The sequence below is a fragment of the Haliotis asinina genome, chromosome 5, assembly GCF_037392515.1.
Source record: "Haliotis asinina isolate JCU_RB_2024 chromosome 5, JCU_Hal_asi_v2, whole genome shotgun sequence".
Taxonomy (NCBI): Eukaryota; Metazoa; Mollusca; class Gastropoda; order Lepetellida; family Haliotidae; genus Haliotis; species Haliotis asinina.
Window position 1 is genome coordinate 68,830,395 of NC_090284.1, and position 26,047 is coordinate 68,856,441.

Here is a 26,047-nt window from a genome sequence, read left to right on the forward strand (position 1 = left end):
ATGTCTACGATTCATTATATGAACTATTACAAAGAATGAATGAATGATTTAATTTAGAAGAAGGTTTCGTAACCTTGTCACCGTTAATTCAATCAATGTGCAAACATAGTATCTTAGTATTCACTCCAAATGACGAGTAACAAACACGTACCTCCTGTAACAACTTCTCATAAACCCTTTTCTCGCAGACATGTCTTCATTTGCCTGTATAAGCCCCCGACATTGCAAGCAATTGTTATCAAAACACATTAATAGTTCTTCTGATTAACACAGAAAGTAATCTCTCTAGTAAGAAAGGCTAATCTTTGATCATTCCTGCTAAATTGATTGAAATTAAAGGTAATGTACGAATATAAAATGTAAAACCCCCAATACGCGTCTCTCGCTGAATGAGAGGTGCTTTTCATAACCCCCAATACGCGGGTCTCGCTGTGAGAAGCTAATTAATTTGCCGCATATATGCGTCTCTCGGCCTTAATGAGTTAAACCCCCCTTGAGGGTACAGCCACGAACAATTCAAGTTACTAATTCAAACTACCAATCATTAAAATACATCTATTTACAGAAACATACTATTCAAAATTCAACCACAAAATCAATTTCTTTTAAAAAACCTATAATTAAATGAGAATTAAGGCTAGTAAAAAGATCCTTAATTGTTTTAACTGTAAAATACTTATCCCTTGTGATGGAGAATTCAACACAGTCAAGCAGAATATGCTTGACTGCGACTCTCTCATCACAAGGGATACAAACTGAGGATCCTCACCTTTTAACAGGTAGGCATGAGTATATATAGTGTGGCCAATACGACATCGTCGTCAAAAAACTCTTCAAATCTGGACTGACAACCCAAGTGGGTATAACCAATCTAAGGTTTTATCTCATGTAATTTATTGACCACGGATATAAGATCTAATGGTGGCTTTGTAATCACTATAAGGAATAAGAAGTGGTGTCAGAGATTTGTTGAGTGTTGCTTTCGCAGCAAGGTCAGCCAATGTGTTACCAGAGATTCCTACATCTTGTTAACCAACAGAAGACGATGTCGTATTGGCCAGTGGCAAGATCATTATACAGTTCAATTATTTCTATGTAAAGTGGATGTTTGCAAGAAATATTTTCAATAGCCTGAAGGCAAGAAAGAGAATCGGAATACATTATATATTGTTTACGTTTAAGGTGTCTTTGAATACATTTAAGAGCTGTTAATATGGCGTTAGCTTCAGCTGTAAAAATAGAACTATTATCTGGTAATCTAGAAGATATTGTTCTGGATCCAATGACAGTGGCACAAGCCACTGCGCCACCGTCCTTGGACCCATCTGTAAATAAGGATTTATAATTGCTATATTTATGTTTTAGTTGATTATATTCTTTATACTGTGATTCATTCGTTGCTGAATTTTTAAATGTAGTTACTGTTAGGTCAGCTTGTGGCCTAATCAACTGCCAAGGAGGAGAAGAAAGAAGACGGGAAGGAGCAATATTTTCCAGCTCAATTCTAGAAGCAGCAAGAAATGGCTTAATTCTGAGCCCAAGAGGCAGAACAAGGGAAGACTTTTTGTTATACAAATCCTCACAGAGAGGATTAAAGACACAATTAGACGCCAGGTTAGACTCATTAGAAGATAATTTAGTAATGTATTGTAAAGATAGTTTTATAGTTGAGAGAAGGCTCATCATCTTCGACGTATGGATTGTCGATAGGAGAGGTTCTAAAAGAACCGAGACAAAGTCTTAGGCCTTGGTGGTGCACAGGATCAAGTAGTTTTAGGTTGCTTTGACAAGCTCCAACATATACGATGGAACCGTAATCAAGTTTAGATCGGACCAGTGATCTATATAAGTGAAGAAGGGTAGTTTGATCCCCTCCCCATTTTGAATTTGAAACAACCTATAATAAATCGCGTGCCTTCAGACATTTGGCTTTAAGGGATTTAACATGCGGCAAAAAGGTCAAACGTGAATCGAAAATAAGTCCCAAGAACTTGGCCTCCTTGACCACTTTGATTGGGGTACCACTGAGAAATAGTTCTCTGTCTTTATGGGGTTTGTATATACGACAGAAGTCTCATATTTCCAGGTTGTGTCATATGCTTTCTCAAGATAAAAAAGATAGACACAGCATGTTGTTTATTAATCAGCGCATTTTTCACAAATGATTTCAAACGCACTAAGTAATCGACTGTACTTCTGTTTTTATGGAAACCACATTGTATATCTGTGATAAGATTATTAGTTTCCAAGTACCAAACAAGTCGATTATTTATCATGCGTTCCATGGTCTTGCAAACACAGCTAATTAGTGAAATAGGTCGATAATTAGACGGATCCGTATGATCACGTCCAGGTTTAGGTACTGGTACTACTATGGCGTCACGCCATGAGGGAGTAAAGTTACCCGATGTCCAAATATCATCAAAAATATTTAGAAGAGTTTCTAGGTAGGATTCTGGTGAATGCTTCAGGAGTTGATAATGTATGTTATCAGCTCCTGTAGCAGTATCATGAGCTTGATCAAGAGCAGTATGGAGCTCATGAATAGAAAAGAAAAAAAATCATTATAATCTTCCCCATTATCTGAGTTGAAATTAATAGTTTTCTTTTCTTGTTGTTTTGATACTGCTGGAATTTAGGTCAATAATTAGAAGAGGAAGAGTGTTTAGCGAGGGTTTCGCCCAGTTTATTTGCTACGTCTGATTTATCCGTAAGTAACTGATCTCCATGTTTAAGATGATGGACAGTAGATTTAGTACCTTTACCTTTAATTTTTTGGACCATGTTCCTTTGGAGGGCGAGAAGCTATGTGCCCTAAAATGGACGTTTTCAGAAACGTCCATGTCCTCGAGAGACCCATATTTATTGAACAACTGAAATATATTTCGTGACCCTTTAGGCGCTCTGCCACTTGATGATGATTTATGATCGGAAGAAGACTTTGATGTACTAGGAAGTGATTCCTCAGTCTGAGGTGACATAGCAGGGGACAAAAGCTGTGGAGAGTCACAATTGGCCAAAGTCAAGGTAGTTTGGCAGCTTGTGGATGATTTTGTTATTTTAGAGCTATACAGGTGATGTGTTTGCTACTGTAGCATTACTTTTTTGTCAGGCCAGATCTCTTCACCAGTTTCTGTCCTTCAGAAAAAGAGATGTTTTGGGTAAGCTTTATTCTGTTAATCGCCATTTGCTCTTTCCAAATTGGACACTGTTTCGAGGAAGATGAACGGTCGGCTGAGCAGTTGGTGCATTTTTTAAAAGCACTGTCACAATCTTCTGTTGTGTCTTCTCACCACAGTGAGCACACACAACAGACAATGTACAGGTAGATACACCGTGTCCATATTTCTGCCATTTAAAACACCTGAGCGGGTTGAGGATGTAGGGTTCAACTTAGATGTTACAGTGGAGCATTTGGAGACGAGAGGGAAAGCAGATAGGTGTTTAATGAGATAGTTTCATTATTTTTCCGGGTTGAAAAACGCTTGACATAAAGCACACCTTGATCTTTCATTTCGCAGGCTATGTCAAGTTATGACATATCAACAAACAGTCGATCACGATCTCTGACAATACCTTTACTTGTGTTTAAGGTCTTGTGAGCAGAGACCGTGACCGGAATGCCCACAAAAGATTTGATACTCATCAGATTTGTTGCTTGCTGTTTTTACGCGCACTCAACAAGCAGTGCACAAGAACGCAATACTTTAAATACCCTTAGATACCGCGAAAGGGTTCAACTGTAATGGTTTCTTGTCAGGAGGTTCAATTGCAAGGGCACCCGTGGCGAGCCACCTCCTCGTGGTGGGTGCTGGGTAACGCTAAGAGCTCGCCGACACCCCCATAGTGGACCCGGGGGGATATTTGGTCCACCAACCCGTTTGCCCTGGGTTGCGGCCCTGTGTCGGCGGAGGAAGGGATCCTGGTGGTTGAGGGCACTGGGGGCCTGTAACCGTGTTCCTGTTGCTCAATATACCACTTTGTCCCTGACTTTGCCTAGACGGGTGGTCGAATGGGCCCGGTTCGACCAATCGGCTGGTCACGCCAAGCCCTGTGCGTGGATTATTCATGTAATTGCACAGATTTGATTTTGTACTGTTTCAATTTTGGCCTTGGCTTTTTCATTCACATAGCACTTTTAGATTTGAAAACTGATGTTGTGAACTTTGCCTAGAGTCTTATACCCAGAAGGCGGTGGCTCATGGGCCAATCTGGTGGATCGATTAATTTTGAATTAATCTTCTGCTGGAGTATACCATTCCAATATCCTTGGTGCTGCCAGTCGGAGAGCCACTTGTATATAACATTGTCCATGTGATACTCGGTGGAGGGTGGGGAGCTGGGATGGTGAACTTTCTATTACTAGCCATGGCTCAACCCAAAAAACATAAACGAGCACTAGATGAGTGTTTGTCCTTTGATGCGGACAGTGCTACAAACAGATAACCGGATACATGGAGTAGATTTTTGGTTGTATCTTGTAATGACGGTGAACGTCTAAAACTCAATCCATTTGCCACATCAAAAGCAATTTATGGACTTGTTGGTGATGTCCAAACTGTTACAAAACTTAGATCTGGGTTTCTCCTCATAGAGTGTAAAACAACGAAACAATCAGCTACCCTCATATCTACAAAACAGCTTGCAAATACTGCAGTATCTGTTTCTCCACACAAGACTCTAAACAGCAGCAAAGGCATCTTGAGAGACAGAGACCGGTGGCTTGCCCACATGAGTGAAACAGAAATCGCCACTGAACTACAAAATCAAGGCGTCACTCATGTCAAACGATTCACTTTTAAGAAAAATGGAGAAACTTTAAATACAAACACTTATTTGATTTCTTTTTCACAACCGAAACACCCAAAGTATATCAAAGCTGGATATTGTAATATCGAAGTGGAGCAATATATTCCAAATCCACTTCGTTGCTACAAGTGTCAAAAGTTTGGTCACGGTGCCCAGTCTTGCAGGAATCGTGCAACATGCTACAGATGTGGTGAAGAAGATCATGAAGGTTCTGACTGTTTGTAATCTCCAAAATGTATCATTTGTCTTGGAGACCATATGTCTTCATCAAAGTCATGTGAAATCTGGAAACGTGAATATGCAATTATCAAAATCAAAACTCAAAAGAATGTCACCTATCCTGAGGGAAAACGTTTAGTAAATGCAGCCTCGCCTCAGTCATCAAGTATAACATACTCTGCTGTTGTAGCTCGCTCTCATGTTAAATCTGTTCGGTCTGTTTCATGTCAGACATATATCACCTGGGTTAAAGCTGACAAACATACTTTAGGTACATCAGTTTCTGCTGTTGATAAGAATCATGCAACATCTGCTTGCCAGACTGACTCACAAACAGTATCTCCTGCAGTGAAAAATCCTTGTCATAAAGTAGATTATAGACAAAAATCTGATAGAGTACAAAAGGGATCACGTGACCCTGTACCCTCGGAAGGGGAAAAGTCGGTCCCCAGCACTACCACCTGCTATAAAATGAACATTAACTCCTTAATCCAATGGAACTGCAGAGGACTTAGGACTAATTTTAATGAAGTACAATTATTAGCACAGGACTTTAAACCATCAGCATTTTGTTTTCAAGAAACCTATTTGAAACAAAATGATAAGTTCGAATTGCGTAAATACCATTCTTATCATTCTTTTTCACTCCCTGGTGACAAAGACACTGGTGGATCTTCCATATTGGTGAGACATGGTATTATTCATAGCCCTGTTCCTCTTAAAAAGAAACTTCATGCTGTTGCTGTTCGTCTCACGATACTACAACAGGACCTGATGATGTCCATTACCAACTCATAAAATACTTGCCTGAATCATGTCTCCAAACGTTACTTGGCATTTTGTTACCAAATTTGGATAACGCAACATTTTCCCCCTTCATAGCGAAAAGTCATAGTTGTTCCTATTCCAAAGCCTGGGAGGATCATACGGATTCATCAAATTACCGACCTATTTCCTTAACTAGCTGCGTTTGCAAAACCATGGAGCGAATGGTAAACAATCGCTTAGTTTGGTTTTTGGAAACAAACCATCTGATTACTGATATACTATGTGGTTTCCGTAGAAACCGAAGCACAATTGACCACTTGGTTCGTTTGGAATCATTTGTTAAAAATTCTTTTATTAGAAAACAACGTTAACATGCAGTATCAGTCTTGGTATTTTAAAATATTTACATTCTTTTGGGTTGAGAGGTCGCTTGCCTCAGTTTATATCTAATTTTTCAAATGACAGACAGTTTCAAGTACTGTAAAATACTTATCCCTTGTGATGGAGAATTCAACACAGTCAAGCAGAATATGCTTGACTGTGACTCTCTCATCACAAGGGATACAAACTGAGGATCCTCACCTTTTAACAGGTACGCATGAGTATATATAGTGTGGCCAATACGACATCGTCGTAAAAAAACTCTTCAAATCTGGACTGACAACCCAAGTGGGTATAACCAATCTAAGGTTTTATCTCATGTAATTTATTGACCACGGATATAAGATCTAATGGTGGCTTTGTAATCACTAGAAGGAATAAGAAGTGGTGTCAGAGATTTGTTGAGTGCTGCTTTCGCAGCAAGGTCAGCCAATGTGTTACCAGAGATTCCTACATCTTGTTAACCAACAGAAGACGATGTCGTATTGACCAGTGGCAAGATCATTATACAGTTCAGTTATTTCTATGTAAAGTGGATGTTTGCAAGAAATATTTTCAATAGCCTGAAGGCAAGAAAGAGAATCGGAATACATTATATATTGTTTACGTTTAAGGTGTCTTTGAACATATTTAAGAGCTGTTAATATGGCGTTAGCTTCAGCTGTAAAAATAGAACTATTATCTGGTAATCTAGAAGATATTGTTCTGGATCCAATGACAGTGGCACAAGCCACTGCGCCACCGTCCTTGGACCCATCTGTAAATAAGGATTTATAATTGCTATATTTATGTTTTAGTTGATTATATTCTTTATACTGTGATTCATTCGTTGCTGAATTTTTAAATGTAGTTACTGTTAGGTCAGCTTGTGGCCTAATCAACTGCCAAGGAGGAGAAGAAAGAAGACGAGAAGGAGCAATATTTTCCAGCTCAATTCTAGAAGCAGCAAGAAATGGCTTAATTCTGAGCCCAAGAGGCAGAACAAGGGAAGACTTTTTGTTATACAAATCCTCACAGAGAGGATTAAAGACACAATTAGACGCCAGGTTAGACTCATTAGAAGATAATTTAGTAATGTATTGTAAAGATAGTTTTATAGTTGAGAGAAGGCTCATCATCTTCGACATATAGACTGTCGATAGGAGAGGTTCTAAAAGAACCGAGACAAAGTCTTAGGCCTTGGTGGTGCACAGGATCAAGTAGTTTTAGGTTGCTTTGACAAGCTCCAACATATACGATGGAACCGTAATCAAGTCCAGTGATCAGTGATCTATATAAGTGAAGAAGGGTAGTTTGATCCCCTCCCCATTTTGAATTTGAAACAACCTATAATAAATCGCGTGCCTTCAGACATTTGGCTTTAAGGGATTTAACATGCGGCAAAAAGGTCAAACGTGAATCGAAAATAAGTCCCAAGAACTTGGCCTCCTTGACCACTTTGATTGGGGTACCACTGAGAAATAGTTCTCGGTCTTTATGGGGTTTGTATTTACGACAGAAGTCTCATATTTCCAGGTTGTGTCATATGCTTTCTCAAGATAAAAAAGATAGACACAGCATGTTGTTTATTAATCAGCGCATTTTTCACAAATGGTTTCAAACGCACTAAGTAATCGACTGTACTTCTGTTTTTATGGAAACCACATTGTATATCTGTGATAAGATTATTAGTTTCCAAGTACCAAACAAGTCGATTATTTATCATGCGTTCCATGGTCTTGCAAACACAGCTAATTAGTGAAATAGGTCGATAATTAGACGGATCCGTATGATCACGTCCAGGTTTAGGTACTGGTACTACTATGGCGTCACGCCATGAGGGAGTAAAGTTACCCGATGTCCAAATATCATCAAAAATATTTAGAAGAGTTTCTAGGTAGGATTCTGGTGAATGCTTCAGGAGTTGATAATGTATGTTATCAGCTCCTGTAGCAGTATCATGAGCTTGATCAAGAGCAGTATGGAGCTCATGAATAGAAAAGAAAAAAATCATTATAATCTTCCCCATTATCTGAGTTGAAATTAATAGTTTTCTTTTCTTGTTGTTTTGATACTGCTGGAATTTAGGTCAATAATTAGAAGAGGAAGAGTGTTTAGCGAGGGTTTCGCCCAGTTTATTTGCTACGTCTGATTTATCCGTAAGTAACTGATCTCCATGTTTAAGATGATGGACAGTAGATTTAGTACCTTTACCTTTAATTTTTTGGACCATGTTCCTTTGGAGGGCGAGAAGCTATGTGCCCTAAAATGGACGTTTTCAGAAACGTCCATGTCCTCGAGAGACCCATATTTATTGAACAACTGAATTATATTTCGTGACCCTTTAGGCGCTCTGCCACTTGATGATGATTTATGATCGGAAGAAGACTTTGATGTACTAGGAAGTGATTCCTCAGTCTGAGGTGACATAGCAGGGGACAAAAGCTGTGGAGAGTCACAATTGGCCAAAGTCAAGGTAGTTTGGCAGCTTGTGGATGATTTTGTTATTTTAGAGCTATACAGGTGATGTGTTTGCTACTGTAGCATTACTTTTTTGTCAGGCCAGATCTCTTCACCAGTTTCTTTCCTTCAGAAAAAGAGATATTTTGGGTAAGCTTTATTCTGTTAATCGCCATTTGCTCTTTCCAAATTGGACACTGTTTCGAGGAAGATGAACGGTCGGCTGAGCAGTTGGTGCATTTTTTAAAAGCACTGTCACAATCTTCTGTTGTGTCTTCTCACCACAGTGAGCACACACAACAGACAATGTACAGGTAGATACACCGTGTCCATATTTCTGCCATTTAAAACACCTGAGCGGGTTGAGGATGTAGGGTTCAACTTGGATGTTACAGTGGAGCATTTGGAGACGAGAGGGAAAACAGATAGGTGTTTGTTTGGATAGTTTCATTATTTTTCCGGGTTGAAAAACGCTTGACATAAAGCACACCTTGATCTTTCATTTCGCAGGCTATGTCAAGTTATGACATATCAACAAACAGTCGATCACGATCTCTGACAATACCTTTACTTGTGTTTAAGGTCTTGTGAGCAGAGACCGTGACCGGAATGCCCACAAAAGATTTGATACTCATCAGATTTGTTGCTTGCTGTTTTTATGCGCACTCAACAAGCAGTGCACAAGAACGCAATACTTTGAATACCCTTAGATACCGCGAAAGGGTTCAACTGTAATGGTTTCTTGTCAGGAGGTTCAATTGCAAGGGCACCCGTGGCGAGCCACCTCCTCGTGGTGGGTGCTGGGTAACGCTAAGAGCTCGCCGACACCCCCATAGTGGACCCGGGGGGATGTTTGGTCCACCAACCCGTTTGCCCTGGGTTGCGGCCCTGTGTCGGCGGAGGAAGGGATCCTGGTGGTTGAGGGCACTGGGGGCCTGTAACCGTGTTCCTGTTGCTCAATATACCACTTTGTCCCTGACTTTGCCTAGACGGGTGGTCGAATGGGCCCGGTTCGACCAATCGGCTGGTCACGCCAAGCCCTGTGCGTGGATTATTCATGTAATTGCACAGATTTGATTTTGTACTGTTTCAATTTTGGCCTTGGCTTTTTCATTCACATAGCACTTTTAGATTTGAAAACTGATGTTATGAACTTTGCATAGAGTCTTATACCCAGAAGGCGGTGGCTCATGGGCCAATCTGGTGGATCGATTAATTTTGAATTAATCTTCTGGAGTATACCATTCCAATATCCTTGGTGCTGCCAGTCGGAGAGCCACTTGTATATAACATTGTCCATGTGTGGAGGGTGGGGAGCTGGGATGGTGAACTTTCTATTACTAGCCATGGCTCAACCCAAAAAACATAAACGAGCACTAGATGAGTGTTTGTCCTTTGATGCGGACAGTGCTACAAACAGATAACCGGATACATGGAGTAGATTTTTGGTTGTATCTTGTAATGACGGTGAACGTCTAAAACTCAATCCATTTGCCACATCAAAAGCAATTTATGGACTTGTTGGTGATGTCCAAACTGTTACAAAACTTAGATCTGGGTTTCTCCTCATAGAGTGTAAAACAACGAAACAATCAGCTACCCTCATATCTACAAAACAGCTTGCAAATACTGTAGTATCTGTTTCTCCACACAAGACTCTAAACAGCAGCAAAGGCATCTTGAGAGACAGAGACCGGTGGCTTGCCCACATGAGTGAAACAGAAATCGCCACTGAACTACAAAATCAAGGCGTCACTCATGTCAAACGATTCACTTTTAAGAAAAATGGAGAAACTTTAAATACAAACATTTATTTGATTTCTTTTTCACAACCGAAACACCCAAAGTATATCAAAGCTGGATATTGTAATATCGAAGTGGAGCAATATATTCCAAATCCACTTCGTTGCTACAAGTGTCAAAAGTTTGGTCACGGTGCCCAGTCTTGCAGGAATCGTGCAACATGCTACAGATGTGGTGAAGAAGATCATGAAGGTTCTGACTGTTTGTAATCTCCAAAATGTATCATTTGTCTTGGAGACCATATGTCTTCATCAAAGTCATGTGAAATCTGGAAACGTGAATATGCAATTATCAAAATCAAAACTCAAAAGAATGTCACCTATCCTGAGGGAAAACGTTTAGTAAATGCAGCCTCGCCTCAGTCATCAAGTATAACATACTCTGCTGTTGTAGCTCGCTCTCATGTTAAATCTGTTCGGTCTGTTTCATGTCAGACATATATCACCTGGGTTAAAGCTGACAAACATACTTTAGGTACATCAGTTTCTGCTGTTGATAAGAATCATGCAACATCTTCTTGCCAGACTGACTCACAAACAGTATCTCCTGCAGTGAAAAATTCTTGTCATAAAGTAGATTATAGACAAAAATCTGATAGAGTACAAAAGGGATCACGTGACCCTGTACCCTCGGAAGGGGAAAAGTCGGTCCCCAGCACTACCACCTGCTATAAAATGAACATTAACTCCTTAATCCAATGGAACTGCAGAGGACTTAGGACTAATTTTAATGAAGTACAATTATTAGCACAGGACTTTAAACCATCAGCATTTTGTTTTCAAGAAACCTATTTGAAACAAAATGATAAGTTCGAATTGCGTAAATACCATTCTTATCATTCTTTTTCACTCCCTGGTGACAAAGACACTGGTGGATCTTCCATATTGGTGAGACATGGTATTATTCATAGCCCTGTTCCTCTTAAAAAGAAACTTCATGCTGTTGCTGTTCGTCTCACGATACTACAACAGGACCTGATGATGTCCATTACCAACTCATAAAATACTTGCCTGAATCATGTCTCCAAACGTTACTTGGCATTTTGTTACCAAATTTGGATAACGCAACATTTTCCCCCTTCATAGCGAAAAGTCATAGTTGTTCCTATTCCAAAGCCTGGGAGGATCATACAGATCCATCAAATTACCGACCTATTTCCTTAACTAGCTGCGTTTGCAAAACCATGGAGCGAATGGTAAACAATCGCTTAGTTTGGTTTTTGGAAACAAACCATCTGATTACTGATATACTATGTGGTTTCCGTAGAAACCGAAGCACAATTGACCACTTGGTTCTTTTGGAATCATTTGTTAAAAATTCTTTTATTAGAAAACAACGTTAACATGCAGTATCAGTCTTGGTATTTTAAAATATTTACATTCTTTTGGGTTGAGAGGTCGCTTGCCTCAGTTTATATCTAATTTTTCAAATGACAGACAGTTTTAAGTACGTGTGGGATCAACCCTCTCAGACTACTTTCAGTGTGTGTGTTCTACAAGGCAGTATTTTGTCTGTGACTTTATTTAGTATTAAAATCAATAGTCTTAGGTTTTAAGTGTTTCAGTAGATGGGTCACTATTTGTGGATGATTTTAATGTTTCTTGTAGATTTAGAAATATGCATACAATAGAGAGGCAAGTACAAATTTGTCTCAGTAAGATTGAAAAATGGTCACTTGAAAACGGGTTTAAATTTTCTTATACAAAAACAAATTGCTTGCATTTCTACAGAGAGTATAAACCGCATAAAGATCCAGAATTATTTCTAAATGGTACCCCCATCAAAATAGCAAAGGAAGCCAAGTTCTTGGGTCTTATTTTCGACTCACAACTAACTTTTCTACCCCACATTAAATCCCTTAAAACTAAATACCTGAAGGCACTTGATTTGTTGTTGTTTCCAATTCAAAGTGGGGAGGAGACCAAACCACCCTACTCCACTTATACAGATCTCTCATCCGTTCGAAACTTGATTACGGCTCCATGGTTTATGGTGGAGCCTGTAAAAACAACCTCAAAATACCTGATTCTATCCACCATCAACGTCTAAGACTATGTCTTGGGCCATTTAGAGCTTCTCCTATTAACAGTCTTTACGTCGAGGCCGATGACCCATCTCTTACTCAACGACGTATAAAACTCTCCTTACAGTATATAACAAAACTGTATTCTAATGAGGCCAATCCTGCATTTAACTGTGTATTTAATCCTCTTTATGAGGATCTATACAATAAAAAGTCCTCTCTTGTTCCGCCTCTGGGACTTATTATGCTACAAGAGTATGACTTTGAGATGGAACACCGAGCAGGTAAGGCAAACACCAATGCAGATGCTCTATCAAGACTTCCATACCCTGAACAGCTCACGGCACCTGTTACGGATGAGTTTTCATCTCCTCCAGTAACTGTCACTAAACCGTCTCTACCATCATCTACTTCCAAAAGACCTTCCTATGCTGAAGTGGTCATGCCTGAAGTACCTCCTAAGATTCATCCAGACATGAAACCTTCTCTTTCTAATTTCGCTATTCATCTTGAAAAGGAATCCAGTCATCCAGACAAACCAGAGTCACAATATCTTTTTGTCAACTTTGTGTATCACAAAGAACCCCCTCGAGCAGGTCCATTCGTACAATCTGTCGACACAGACATTCCCGACAATGACCTAGCTGAGAGGCAAAGAAATTCAACTGACCTCCGACTTATCATTGATTACCTTGAAAAAGGTGAGATACCAGAAAGCTACACAGCATCTCAAATCAGTGGTCAACGAGGACGTTCACAGGAATATGAACTCCTTAATGGCATACTCTATCATTTCTTCATACCAAAATGTAGAGGACAGAGAACCAACCGACCACCAACGGTAACACAACTTGCAGTACCCAAAGCAGACAGAAAGAAACTGTTATATGCATACCATGATTCGAATGCAGGTGGATGCCATTTTGGTCGTGACTCGACACGACAAGCCATTATGACAAAATATTACTGGCCTGGAATGTACCAAGAAATAGAAGACTACATCAAGTCCTGTGAAGCATGCCAAAAGTCCAAACGATTCACTCATTCCAAACCAGCTCCAATGGTGCCAATGCCCATTGACGACAACTTCTCAAGACTTCACGTGGACATTCTTGGACCCCTTCCTACGACCAAAGAAGGACACATGTATATACTTGTGGCTATTGATTCATTTTCACGGTGGATAGAAGCCTTCCCTCTAAAAACCCAGGATGCTGTTGAAGTTGCTAAAGTTCTCTTCAATGAGGTCTTTACGCGGTATGGTGCACCACGAACATTGCTCACAGACAGAGGACGCCAGTTTACCTCCAAATTGGTCAATGCTATCTGTGAGATCTTCGAGGTCCGACACCATTACACGCTCCTATCATCCGCAGACTAATGGTGAGTGAGTTAAGTTTTACGCCGCACTCAGCAATATTCCAGCTATGTGGCGGCGGTCTGTAAATAGTCCAGTCTGGACCAGACAATCCAGTGATCAGCAACATGAGCATCGATCTGCGCAATTGAGAACCGATGACATGTGTCAACCAAGTCAGCGAGTCTGACCACCCGATCCCGTTAGTCGCCTCTTACGACAAGCTGAGTCACCCTTTATGGCAAGCATGGGTTGCTGAAAGCCTATTCTACCCCGGGACCTTCACGGGTCGCAGACTAATGGAATGGTAGAAAGGCGTAATAGCACTATTGCTCAAGTACTGAAAGCATACTGCAAGCCTGACCAGTCAAACTGGGCTGACATACTCCCATGTGTACTAATGGCAATGAGGAACACACCAAGTCAGTCCACCGGTTACTCGCCTCACTATCTCCTCGTTGGTAGAGAAATGTATTTGCCATTTGATATATCACTACTGCCCAAACCGTCACTTGGCAAAGATGCAGAAACGCACTTGAAACATCTACTCGAGAATCTCAAAATGGCCAAAGCAATTGCCCGAGAGAATATGGAGACAAGTCAAGAAATAAACAAGGCATATCAACACCCAAAGTGGCCAACAAGTGTATCTACACAGTCCAGCTCTGACAAAGGGTCTTTCGACTAAACTTGCCCAACCATGGAAAGGTCCATTCTATATCTCAGCAGTTGGACCTAATCATACTTACAAGCTTTATCAATGTTCTGATAACATGGAACATAAATCGATGGTGCATGCTAACAGACTCAAACCAGTCGTTTTAAGACGTAATGATGGCCCTCAGCAACCATTATCAGACGCCCTACCTCGTGCAGACATACCAAACGCCTCAAGCCAGTCTGGCACAAATCAAAACTCAACAACGACCAATGAGCCAGGCCGTGCTCCTCCCGCAATAAGGACGAAGGATAATGCACAGGACCTCACAGGCTCGGATGTCAGCAGGTCCTCTACACACGGACATCGACTAGCTAGTCAGTTCTCACGCGATCAATTGATTCCTCTGTCAACTAATCATTCACTACATGCACAGTCATCACACAAAGCGCATTCTCCGCAACCAACCACGTCTCATCTGTCTCCACCATCACCAGTGCCCAGCACATCATTGTTTTCATCACAACAGACACCAGGTCAAGTATATCCTGTCCAGAAAGTTCTGAAATGCAAAATCATTGATGGTAAACGCCACTATTGTATCAAATGGCGCAACTACAAAACCCCAACTTGGGAACCCGAAGAAAATCTTGGCCAGGGTTTGAAACAAGATTTCCATATTAGAAAAAATCAAGCAGGCAGAAAGCGAAAACGTAGGTCTAAATGTCGCTATTTCCAGTAACTATTCATCTCTGTTGCCTTAGCATACATGTGTGAGAATGATTATCAGTTGGAGTAAGATTGTAGGGATAGCCAAGGTGGTTAATGATCCTGATCACATCATTGCTTTACCTTTTCACGCCCTTGCTTTTGCTTCTACTTCATTCATAGGTCTTCTGCTCTACATAACAACGGTGTCATCAGCCAAGCCCGTCCAGCGACTGAATTATTGAGTGGTTTCCAACCACATATTCCAGTGCATTTCTCAACAGAACATTGGGTTCATACTTACCAGATTAACATCCCTCGTTCACCATCACTTCCGCTTATGCAGGGATGCCATACTGGAAATGCAACTTGTTCATTGATACGGCAGATCCAGACACATCTGAATGCTGTCAAAACTCGGTGTGTGGCGAAACTTGATGCCACCAGGAAGTTATTGTTTAGTGTGATACCCTCTTCTAAACAACATGCCCGTTCACGGTCAAAGCGTGGATTGTTTAATTTTGTCGGAAGCTTTTCCAAACCCTTGTTTGGAACAGCCACCACAAATGATGTAAACATTCTTGCTAAGCATATCAATGCACTGGTCAGTCATGAAAATTTAGTATCAAATAGTTTACAACAACATGCCAAACATTTGTCTTCTTATATGTCTTTAACAGACTCTCGCTTCCATAATGCCATGAAAGCAATCAAAACAAACCATGATGCTATCCATTTTGCAACAATTACTCTTAACAGAGATATCAATTCCTTAAAGTCCTCTTTTGTTGCGTTATCAGCACTTCTTATGGACCAAATAGAGAAGGCATCTGCTATTGACCATCAGCTAGAAGAACTAAAATTGGGCGTTTTCAGTTTGGTTAACAATCGCTTATCCCCTCTCCTTATTTCTGAAGAAACTCTCCGCCAAACTATTCATCATCTCTCAAACCTTCTGTCAGCTAAACATCACAACTTTCTACTTCTACAAAAAGATCCCTCCTTCTACTTCTCTCAAGGTCAGTTTATATATACACGTGCAGATGACCGTCTGTATGTCTCTATCAAATTTCCGCTTTCTTCCTTTGGCAAACCATTGCATCTTTATAGAATGATCTCTCTTCCTGTTCCGGTCAATGAGACATCATGCCATTCGACCCAATTATTATCCGTCCCTTCATACTTTGCGATCAGTGAAGATAACCAATATTATGTTACTCTTTCAGACACCCAGATTTCTACCTGTAAAGGACGCAACATTCTTCATTGTCCCTTCAGGATCTCTTTAACTCTTGTTACTGTCCCATCTTGTGAACTTGCTCTTTTCCAAAACAACAGAGCACAAGTCAAAGAGATCTGTAACTTCCGCTACGTAACAAAACTTCACCCTCCTACTCTACTTGAGATTGACCATTCAACCGTGTTAGTGTACCGTATACCTACCCTATCCTTAACTTGTCCTTCAGCTCAGCGGATGATTACAGGATGTTCCTTCTGCCTTCTAAAATTCCCATGTTCTTGTACGCTCTCAACAGAAACTATTTTCTTCCCCGCACCCTTCAGCGCTTGCACCAATAGTACGACTCATCTGACCCGCTTGCATCCTGTCAATCTTGCACTTCTGCAACATTTCTTTGATGAAAATTCCCTTTCCGCCATTAAACGAGCCATCTCCATCACTAATATTCCTACATTTCGTCTTTACTCTTATAACTTCTCTCACTTCTTGGCACAAGACAATCAGGATCACCTGAGTCTCAAAAGAATGGCCGACAGGGCCAAGAAAGATGAAATTGTCTCTCAAAACCTAGCAGAACCTTTACTTGATAGAGAGATCAACATCCCTAGTTCATGGCCTGACACAAATGCTCTGACTGCCATCGGCAGCACTGTCATGTCATCTATATCTGTCATTCTCGTTATATGGCTGTTCATTACATTACGTTCTATATCTACTGCTTTAGGTCTTGTTACTAACTTCAAACCAATCCATTCCTTACAACCCCCTTCTTTTGATTACAAACAACTCGTAACCACAACGTCAAAACCAGACACTATGATTCTACCCGATTTAACGGAATATCATGTTTCAGTCCTCTTAGGTTTAATATCAGTTCTGCTCTGTCTTGTCATTATCATCCTCATAATTAAACAACGAAAGTCTACTCAAAACTGTCTAGTCTTGGAAATCACCACCGGTACTGATTGTGTTACCATCTCTGTTATTACTCTTTCCCTATGTCCTTCTTAGTGGACCATCAATGCCCCTTCTTATATTCATAATCTTAGGGTCACCGGTTACTTCTTTCCAAGTCTTTCTCTAGAATGGCCAAACTTTTGTATAAAAAATCACCTTACTGACACCTTCCTCCACCTACCTAATGAACTTCGCTTAAGTTTTTTTACCGCCAAGAAACTACGTAGGATGTTAACCCAACCAGTCAATACTTACATATTGTAAATTCATGGTGGCTATTTTAAAGTCCTAGAGGACGATGTAACCAAATCTACGTCTCTGTATCCAAATCTTCCGGTGACATAGTTCTTAGAAGTTAAGTAACCACATGTGTTTCACTCAGGAATGTTTCCGGTACACCAATGTATTACCAGAAATGCTTGTACACCTTTTTGTGTCCATTGTCAATGTAAGAATTATGTCAAGTTTTGCTTTGCTTACCATGTATATTATGACTATTAATTGACTTTGCCTATGTCCATCAATTTGCTTCAGGAAAACGACTGCTTCCTGGCTATTATCCTTTGTATTATCCAGTGTTGCTCAATGTATTTTACCACTGTTTCCCTTTGTACACCTTATCAAGATAACCTATATTAACTTTTATGATTGCCAATTGCTTTTGAGGACAAAAGCTTTCCAGCGCTGAGGGGTATTGTCATAGCTTTCTTTTACTATGTATTTTCTCGCTAGGAACTACACCATATACTTATCTAGTTTAAACACTTCTAAAGTAAAATCAGGGTTGAAATTGCACTACCTGACCACCACGTGCAAGATATATATATTTCACGTATGTGGCTTACTACACTTTCATTCCAACTAGGAGCCTGAAACTATTACGCAAGTCAGTCTGGTCAGGATGGCGTAAACGGTCACGCTCCCTTGGGCAAAACCACGTGTGTTAACCTTCCGTCATAAAGTGGACACACATGGTCGGTCTTACTGTGCGCTAAGGGTTAGTTAGGCAATATGACAAGCGACTTTAACGCAATCGTAAATAATAACACAACCACCCAGGGTGACCATCGTTGTAACCCTGTCAACCTGGAATGTTGTGAAGTAACAGTAGCAGGCCTGAGTCGTATATATACGTCGGTCGGCGAAGGCTACATCACTCTGCCTCCGCCGAATAAACGTACGACTCAGCAGCCTTCTCTGTTGTTTAAGGTAAGACATTTCTTCTTGGTGAACTTAATGGACCTTCATCATCTAAATATGCTAGGTAAACTTAGGAATAGGTCTTCATGGTCGTAGCCTTAAATCTCAGTGACAATATCCCCTGTAGCGATTGTACATATCTGTATATATGTTTTAATGTGTTTGGGCACTGTCTGCACGGCAATATCCCAACTATACATATGGAAATTAATTAAGCAACACCAAATTCAAAGACACATAAAAACTTAACAAAGTTTAACGAAGTAATTTTGATGATTGATTATTCAATTTTGATGTATTGACATACAGCATGAGCTTTTCATGGGTTGATATGACGCGCGTGAAGCTTGCACAGCGCACGTGCATTGCTTTAACCTCAACTTTCGAAAAATGCACTTTTTCCCTGGGGTGTTTACAAGCGCAGGTTGTCGATTGCATTCGGTTTTTCATTCATTTCAATGTCATGGCACGTAGGAAATTATCAGAGGCCACTCGTTGGCAAATAATCGGCATGAGGAATGCTGGTATGTCTCTAAGACAAATCGGGACTCAAATCGGACGACATCATTCCATAATTTCAAAACTTTTGAAAAAATACCGGGCCACTAATGAAGTTAAAGACCTGCCTAGACCAGGAAGACCCAGGAAGACCACAGTCCGGGAGGACAGAGCTTTACTGAGACTTGTACGGCGCAGGTCCTTCGACTCGAGCTCTCGGTTGAGACAGGAGTGGCTTCCAGGGAGACCCATCTCGAACAGGACTGTTCGGAATCGTCTGAAAGCTGCAGGATACCGGGCAAGGAGGCCAATCAAGCGACCCAGACTGTCTCCAGCCCATAAGGCAGCCCGACTGGCCTGGTGTAATGACCGTTTGCACTGGAACATTGCCTCTTGGAGGAAGGTCCATTTCTCAGATGAGAGCCGGTTCTTGCTGCACATGGTGGACGGTCGTACTCGGGTCTGGAGGCAGAGGAACACAGCAATGGCTCCACGGAACATCCAGGAGACTGTGGCCTTTGGGGGAGGTTCCGTTATGGTATGGGGGTGCATTTCCATGAACTGCAAGTTGGATATCATTACCATCCGTGGCAACCTTAACGGTGTTCGTTACCAACAGGAGGTTCTTGACAGGGCTGTGGTACCTCATTTTGAGAACCATCCTCTGGCAACGAGACCCATATTTATGGACGACAATGCTAGACCTCACAGGGCGCATGCTGTAAATGATTTTTTGCGGCAAAATGCAATTGACAGAATTCCATGGCCTGCCATGAGCCCTGACCTCAACCCCATTGAACATTTGTGGGACTTTATTGGCCGTCGTGTGAGGCAGAGAGACCCACCAGTCCATAATCTCAACGAATTGACGGCTGCCCTGCATGAGGAGTGGAACAGGATCCCCCAGAATCAGATCCGGAGACTCATCCAAGGAATGAGGAGGCGTCTGGAATCGGTGGTGCGTGCGCAGGGAGGACACACTAGATATTGATGAAAGTCGGTGTGCAGACTCTCAGATGACTGTTCTTTCTTTCCATGTGACATTTGTGTTAATACACCTGACAACAACGTCTGTGGATGAATAGTAAATTGTGTCCATTTTTTCATGAATTTAAGACAGTTTTAAGAATTTGGATTTCGTTGCAATAAAGCAAAGTCTTGATACTTTTTCCCTTTAAGTTGTTTGTCAGAGATCGTCTGTTGAATAAAAAAGTGTCAAACTATATCAACCCGGCATATTTTGATTGTCAGAACACTTCAAAGTTGCTCCAATAGAAAAAATTGGGGTGTTGCTTGATTAATTTCCAGGTGTATATTAGTATGCGTACCAATGTCAAAAACTACAACGTTACCACATTCAGAGACGCATACTCATAATGTCGGTTTGCCTGCAGACACGTGCCAATAAAAATGAGTTGTATCATCTCTGTAAATTCTAAAACTAAATTCTAAATTTACTAAACATATTATTATTGTGTTTTACACATGCCAGTTTTACTAAGTACATTCTCATAATGATTGAATAATAAGTGCACGTTATTTAATGATTATTGTGAATATGTATACTGCCTCTGTATAACCTCTGTATACTGCCTCTATCTATGTACATGACTCTGCCTCCGCCGAATAAACGTACGACTCAGCAGCCTTCTCTGTTGTTTAAGGTGCCAGCCAGTCGTGACCTGCCTACCGTTGCTAATTCCCCACTGTAGCAACACAGCCCTAAGACAACACTATGTCAGAGCTAGCCAATGTATCACCTTTCCGTCTACTTTCATCTCCTCCTTCGCAGTTAGTTAGACCCGAAGTTGACCTAACATTGACGAGGTCAGAAACAAATGAATTACAATATAAACACGAATATAATCAATTAAAAAGTAACTATAATACATACAAATCTTTATTTACAGATGGGTCCAAGGATGGTGGCGAAGTGGCGTGTGCCACTGTCATTGGATCCAGAACAATATCTTCTAGATTACCAGATAATAGTTCTATTTTCACAGCGGAAGCAAACGCTATATTAACGGCTATTAAATAGATTGAAAGACATCCTAAACATACACAGGATATTATCTATTCCGATTCTCTTTCTTGCCCCCAGGTAATTAAAAACCTGTCATGTAAACATCCACTGTTAATAGAAATAATTGAATTATATGACAATCTTGATACTGGCCAATACGACATCGTTTTTCGTTGGTTACCGAGCCATGTAGGCATTTCTGGCGACACAATGGCCGATCTTGCTGCCAAGGCAGCATTCAACAAATCTGTGACACCACTTCTTATTCCTTACAGTGATTATAAAGCCACCATTAGATCTTATATCCGTGATCGGATGCAGATGAAGTGGGAACCCAAGTGGGCATAAATATATTACATGCAATAAAAGCTTTTGTTCATTATACCTACTTGGGTTGTCAGTCCAGATTTGAAGAGGTAATCATGCGGCGATGTCGTATTGGCCACACAAGATATACACATAAATATTTGCATAAAAGGTGAAGATCCTCTGTTTTGTAACCTTTGTGATGGTAGAACCACAGTGAAGCATATCCTGCTTGAATGTGCTGGGTATTCCATCACAAGGGATTAGTATTTTAATTCCCAAACTATGAAGGATCTTTTTAATAATTGCATTTTTAAAAGAATTAGATTTATTAACTGAATTGTAAATAGATACTAGTAAATATTTTATTATTAGAAGTATACATTCGTAACTGTGCTTGTTTGATGGTTGTATCCTTGAAGGGGATTGAAGTACCGTAAAATTATTGTCCTCCTGAGAGGGTATGTAAGTCCACAAACATTCAAAGTAAATTCTAAATTTCTAGGTTTTTAATCGTAGAATAAGTGTCTTTTTATTGTATGGCTAGATTTCCCAAATTGCTGACGGCTGAGGGGATGATGTAAATCCAGCTAGTGTCCATGCAGGTAGCAAAAGTACTGTAAATCCCCATGGTCCCTAGTGTGGTGATCTACCTTCAGTTGTTGGCAATCTATAGCCCATTTTGATATTGTATTGTCCTCTATAGATAAATTGTTTTAGGTATAGTTACTAGTTTCACATTCTTGTCTGTAATATTCTAGTTGTTTTACTGTCCTTTGTTGACAGGTTTTATAATACACATGCATTCCATTTCAGTGTTTTTTCCCCGTCACGATATGGCTGAGATATTGCCGATGTGACGTTAAATATTAACTTACTCACTCACTCACTCACATACGTCTTAAGATTAACTTTCCACAAGTTCCATACACATTGGCTGACCTTGCTGCTAAAGCAGTACTCAACAAATCTGTGACACCACTTCTTATTCCTTACAGTCATTATAAAGCTACAATTAAATATCCGTGATCTAATGCAAAAGAAGTGAGACGAACAAGTGGGTATAAATAAATTACATGCAATAAAACCTTATATTGGTTATACCCAGTTTGGTTGACAGTCCAGATTTGAGGAGGTTATTTTGCGACGATGTTGTATTGGCCATACGAGATATACTCATGAATACCTTTTGAAAGGTGAGGATCCTCCGTTCTGCATCTCTTGTGATGAAAGAATCACAGTCAAGCATATCTTGCTTGACTGTGTTGAGTATTCCATCACAAGGGATCAGTATTTTAATTCACAAACTATTTTAGCAATATTAGCCCCCTCTTAACTATCACATTTTAAAAGGAATTAGATTTGTTAACTGAATTGTAAGTAGATAAATATTTTAAAATTGGAAGATTAAATTAGTAACTCAAATCGTTAGTGGCTGTACCCTCAAGGGGGGTTGAAGTACTGTAAAATAATTATCCACCTGAGAGGGTGCTTAAATGCCAAAATATTTGAAGTAAATTTCAGTTTTCCAGCTTTTTAGTCGTAGAATAAGTGTGTTTCTATTTTATGGCTAGATTTGTCTAAATTGCTAACAGCTGAAGGGATGATGTAAATCCAACTAGGGTCCATACAGGAAGCAAATGTACTGTAAGTCCCCATGGTCCTTAGTATGGTGATCTACCTTCAGTTGATGGCAACCTATAGCTCATTTTTATATTGTACTGTCCTCTATAGATACATTGTTTTAGGTCTATTCACTAGTTTTACATTCTACTTGTATTCTAGTCAGTTTTACTGCCCTTCGTTGACAGGGTTTTACAATGTATGTGTTATTGATTGTATTTTTATAATTAATCGTTTTCGTCACGATATGGCTGCAATATTGCCGAAGTGACGTTAAATATTAACTCACTCACTCATTCAATTAGGAAGGAAACGTGGCCAATACTCAATCGATGCATACTGTATGTGGTCAGTATCAACAGGGTCAATATGAAGTGGACGTTTTGTTTTCATTGGTTTGATTTCATAAGCCATGATGAGTGTAATACGGTTCGTCATCCGAGCTCCCAACCCACCATGGAGTATCACAAGGACAATGCAAAAGCAAGCGGGCCTCCAGCTTGCAGCACCAAGGATACCCGGATGATATACTCCAGCAGAAGAATTATAAGTAATTAATCTACTAGATTGGCTCATGAGCCACCACCTTCTGGGCATAAGAGTCTAGGCAAAGTTCAGAACTTCAAAAATACATTCCAAAAACCAGAAAAGTTAATGAATAATTCAGCCAAGACCGAAATTAAAAGTCCAAATAAAATTTGTGCAATGACATATTTATAATCCATGCACAGGGCTTGGCATGGTTGAATCGGGCCCATTCGACCACCCGTCTAGGTGAAGTAAGGGCCAAAGTGGTGTGTTGGGCAATGGAACGCAGTTAAAAGCCCAAATGCCCTCAACCACCAGGATCCCTTCCTCCACCGACACGGGACACAACCCACGGCAAACAATGGGGTGCTGTGGACACATTCTGTCCCGGGTCCACACGGGACAAGAGCACTTAGCGTTACCCAGCACCCACCACGAGGAGGTGGCTCTTCATGGGTGCCCATGATTGTATGCATTGGTTGGTTGTTAAATGAATATTCAAGTTGTTATGTCTACAAACTGTAATAAAGTGTTTTAAAACTTGTATATGTTTGTATGGTTTTGCCTTGTCAAAGCGAAGCAACTCTACTGTTCATAAAAGTTCGTTTCAGTAGTCCGTACGTTTCACTATCCGAACGTTTTTGATGAAAAACAGAAATGTCCGGATTAACGCGGCCTGACTGTACCTTTTACATCAAACAGGAGTATATCTTCTTCGACGATGCCAAGGCAGCATTCAACAAATCTGTGACACCACTTGTTTTTCCATAAAGCTACCATTAAAACATATGTCCCTGATCTGATGCAGAAGAAGTGGGTAATAATAAATTACGCGCATTATTGGCCTTAGGAGATATACTCATGAATACCTATTGAAAAGTGAGGATCTTGTATCTGTATCTCTTTTGATGAAAGAAAGTCAGGCATGTCTTGCTTGACTGTGTTGAGTATTTCATCACAAGGATACATTTTTTAAATCGCAAACTATTAAGGATCTTTTTAGTAAAGTAAGCTCTCATATAATTATTGCATTTTTAAAAGAATTAGATTTGTTAATTGACTTTTAAATAAGTCGTTGGTAGTTCACCTTGGTAATTAAGAATGTTAGAGGCTGTACCCTCAAAGGGGGTTGAAGTATTGTAAAACCATTGTCCACCTGGGAGGCAACGGAATTAAATTTAAATTTACCAGGATTTTTAGATGTAAGTAGTAATATAAGGGTCGCGAGACGGTAGTTTTGGTTGATTCTGGCTGCTTCGATGTTGATTGGTTAGTTATTTCTGGAGTTGAGAGCGATGAACACCCACTGGTCGTAGGGAGTTTATGTTCTGTCTTGTTTCTGACAATACCTATTGATTCTTGTTTTTGATGAGAGATTATTAGTTAGGAGAATACCAGCATCTGCAGTTGATTCGGACTGGGGGCTAGGCGTATCACCAAGACGGTATTTAACTTACCCTTTATAACCCCCGCCAATATCGTTGGTTCCATTATAAGCCTCCAGTGCTCTGTATAATTCGTAGTTTGTTTTCAGTGGAAATTCCTGGCCTGTTAGGTTGATGAAATATTTCCAACCAGTTTTATGTTTCCACAAGGCTTCCATACAAAGCAACTCTGGTTCAAGCACTGTATATGTTCCCCACTTGACCTGGACTTGCTTTGGAGGAAAAATGATATTGTTAAAGCATTTACTCATTGATTGTATTGCAGCTTTAAACACGCCACTAGATTTCGAGTCAACATGTATGCAGTATACGTTATGGGGTCGCCATACTGCTCGCAGCAGTCTCTCCACTTGTTCCGCATGTTTATACACCAGAATACTGAAGGCAATGGGAAACTGCCTTTCTCCGGAAGTCATGGTTCTGTTAATGAAGCCTCTTGTTCTCCTATACTGTCCACAGTCACTAGTCAGAGCAGGGTAAATTTCAGGTAAAAAGCTTGAACGAAACTCTTTGGTCATAATCACATTTGCTCTTTTTATTTCATCAGCATCACCCGCCACAATCTTCTTACAGGAAATGTCTTGAGTGTCCCGTGTTTGCCAGTCGGCTGTGTGTTGTGGACGACCTGTTCTGTTAGGTATCCAGTTTGAAATGTTGGAGTGATATCCGTGAGAAAAGAAATCAATATGCGAGCTCATCTGAATAATGGCCATCATCCCGACACCAAGCAGAATAAAAAATATCCGCTTCATCCAGATTTTAGTACAGTAGTCTTCCATGTCACTCTGTGCTTCCCTGTCTTGTCGCACCTAGAGAACAGAGATGTGAGCTGGTTATATAGACAAGCATGGTATGTAACACGGCACAGAGGGCCCCGATATACCCAGTGAACTTAAGATAGGAAATATCCGTAGTCCCGTAGTCCCATCTGATCAACCTTTCAAATATGTATCATATGGTGTGGGTACACACTTAAATCTTGTGAAGGCTGTATATTTGTTAACCCAGATTTCATTCTACTAAATATCCGATTATCAAGGCCTTTGGGGGAAAGGATAC

General features: G+C 40.4%; 1 protein-coding gene and 1 pseudogene across 1 annotated transcript in view; one reads left to right on the forward strand and one right to left on the reverse strand.

The window, feature by feature from the left end:
• LOC137284127 (beta-1,3-galactosyl-O-glycosyl-glycoprotein beta-1,6-N-acetylglucosaminyltransferase-like) overlaps positions 1-25,767 on the reverse strand; it is a 57,924-nt gene extending 32,157 nt beyond the window's left edge. The window contains exon 1 of the mRNA XM_067815807.1: positions 25,001-25,767. Coding sequence (XP_067671908.1) covers positions 25,001-25,767 — 767 coding nt within the window. The remainder of the gene's footprint in view (positions 1-25,000) is intronic.
• Positions 14,200-16,454, forward strand: LOC137283247 (uncharacterized; annotated as a pseudogene).
• Positions 25,768-26,047: the final 280 nt, after the last annotated feature.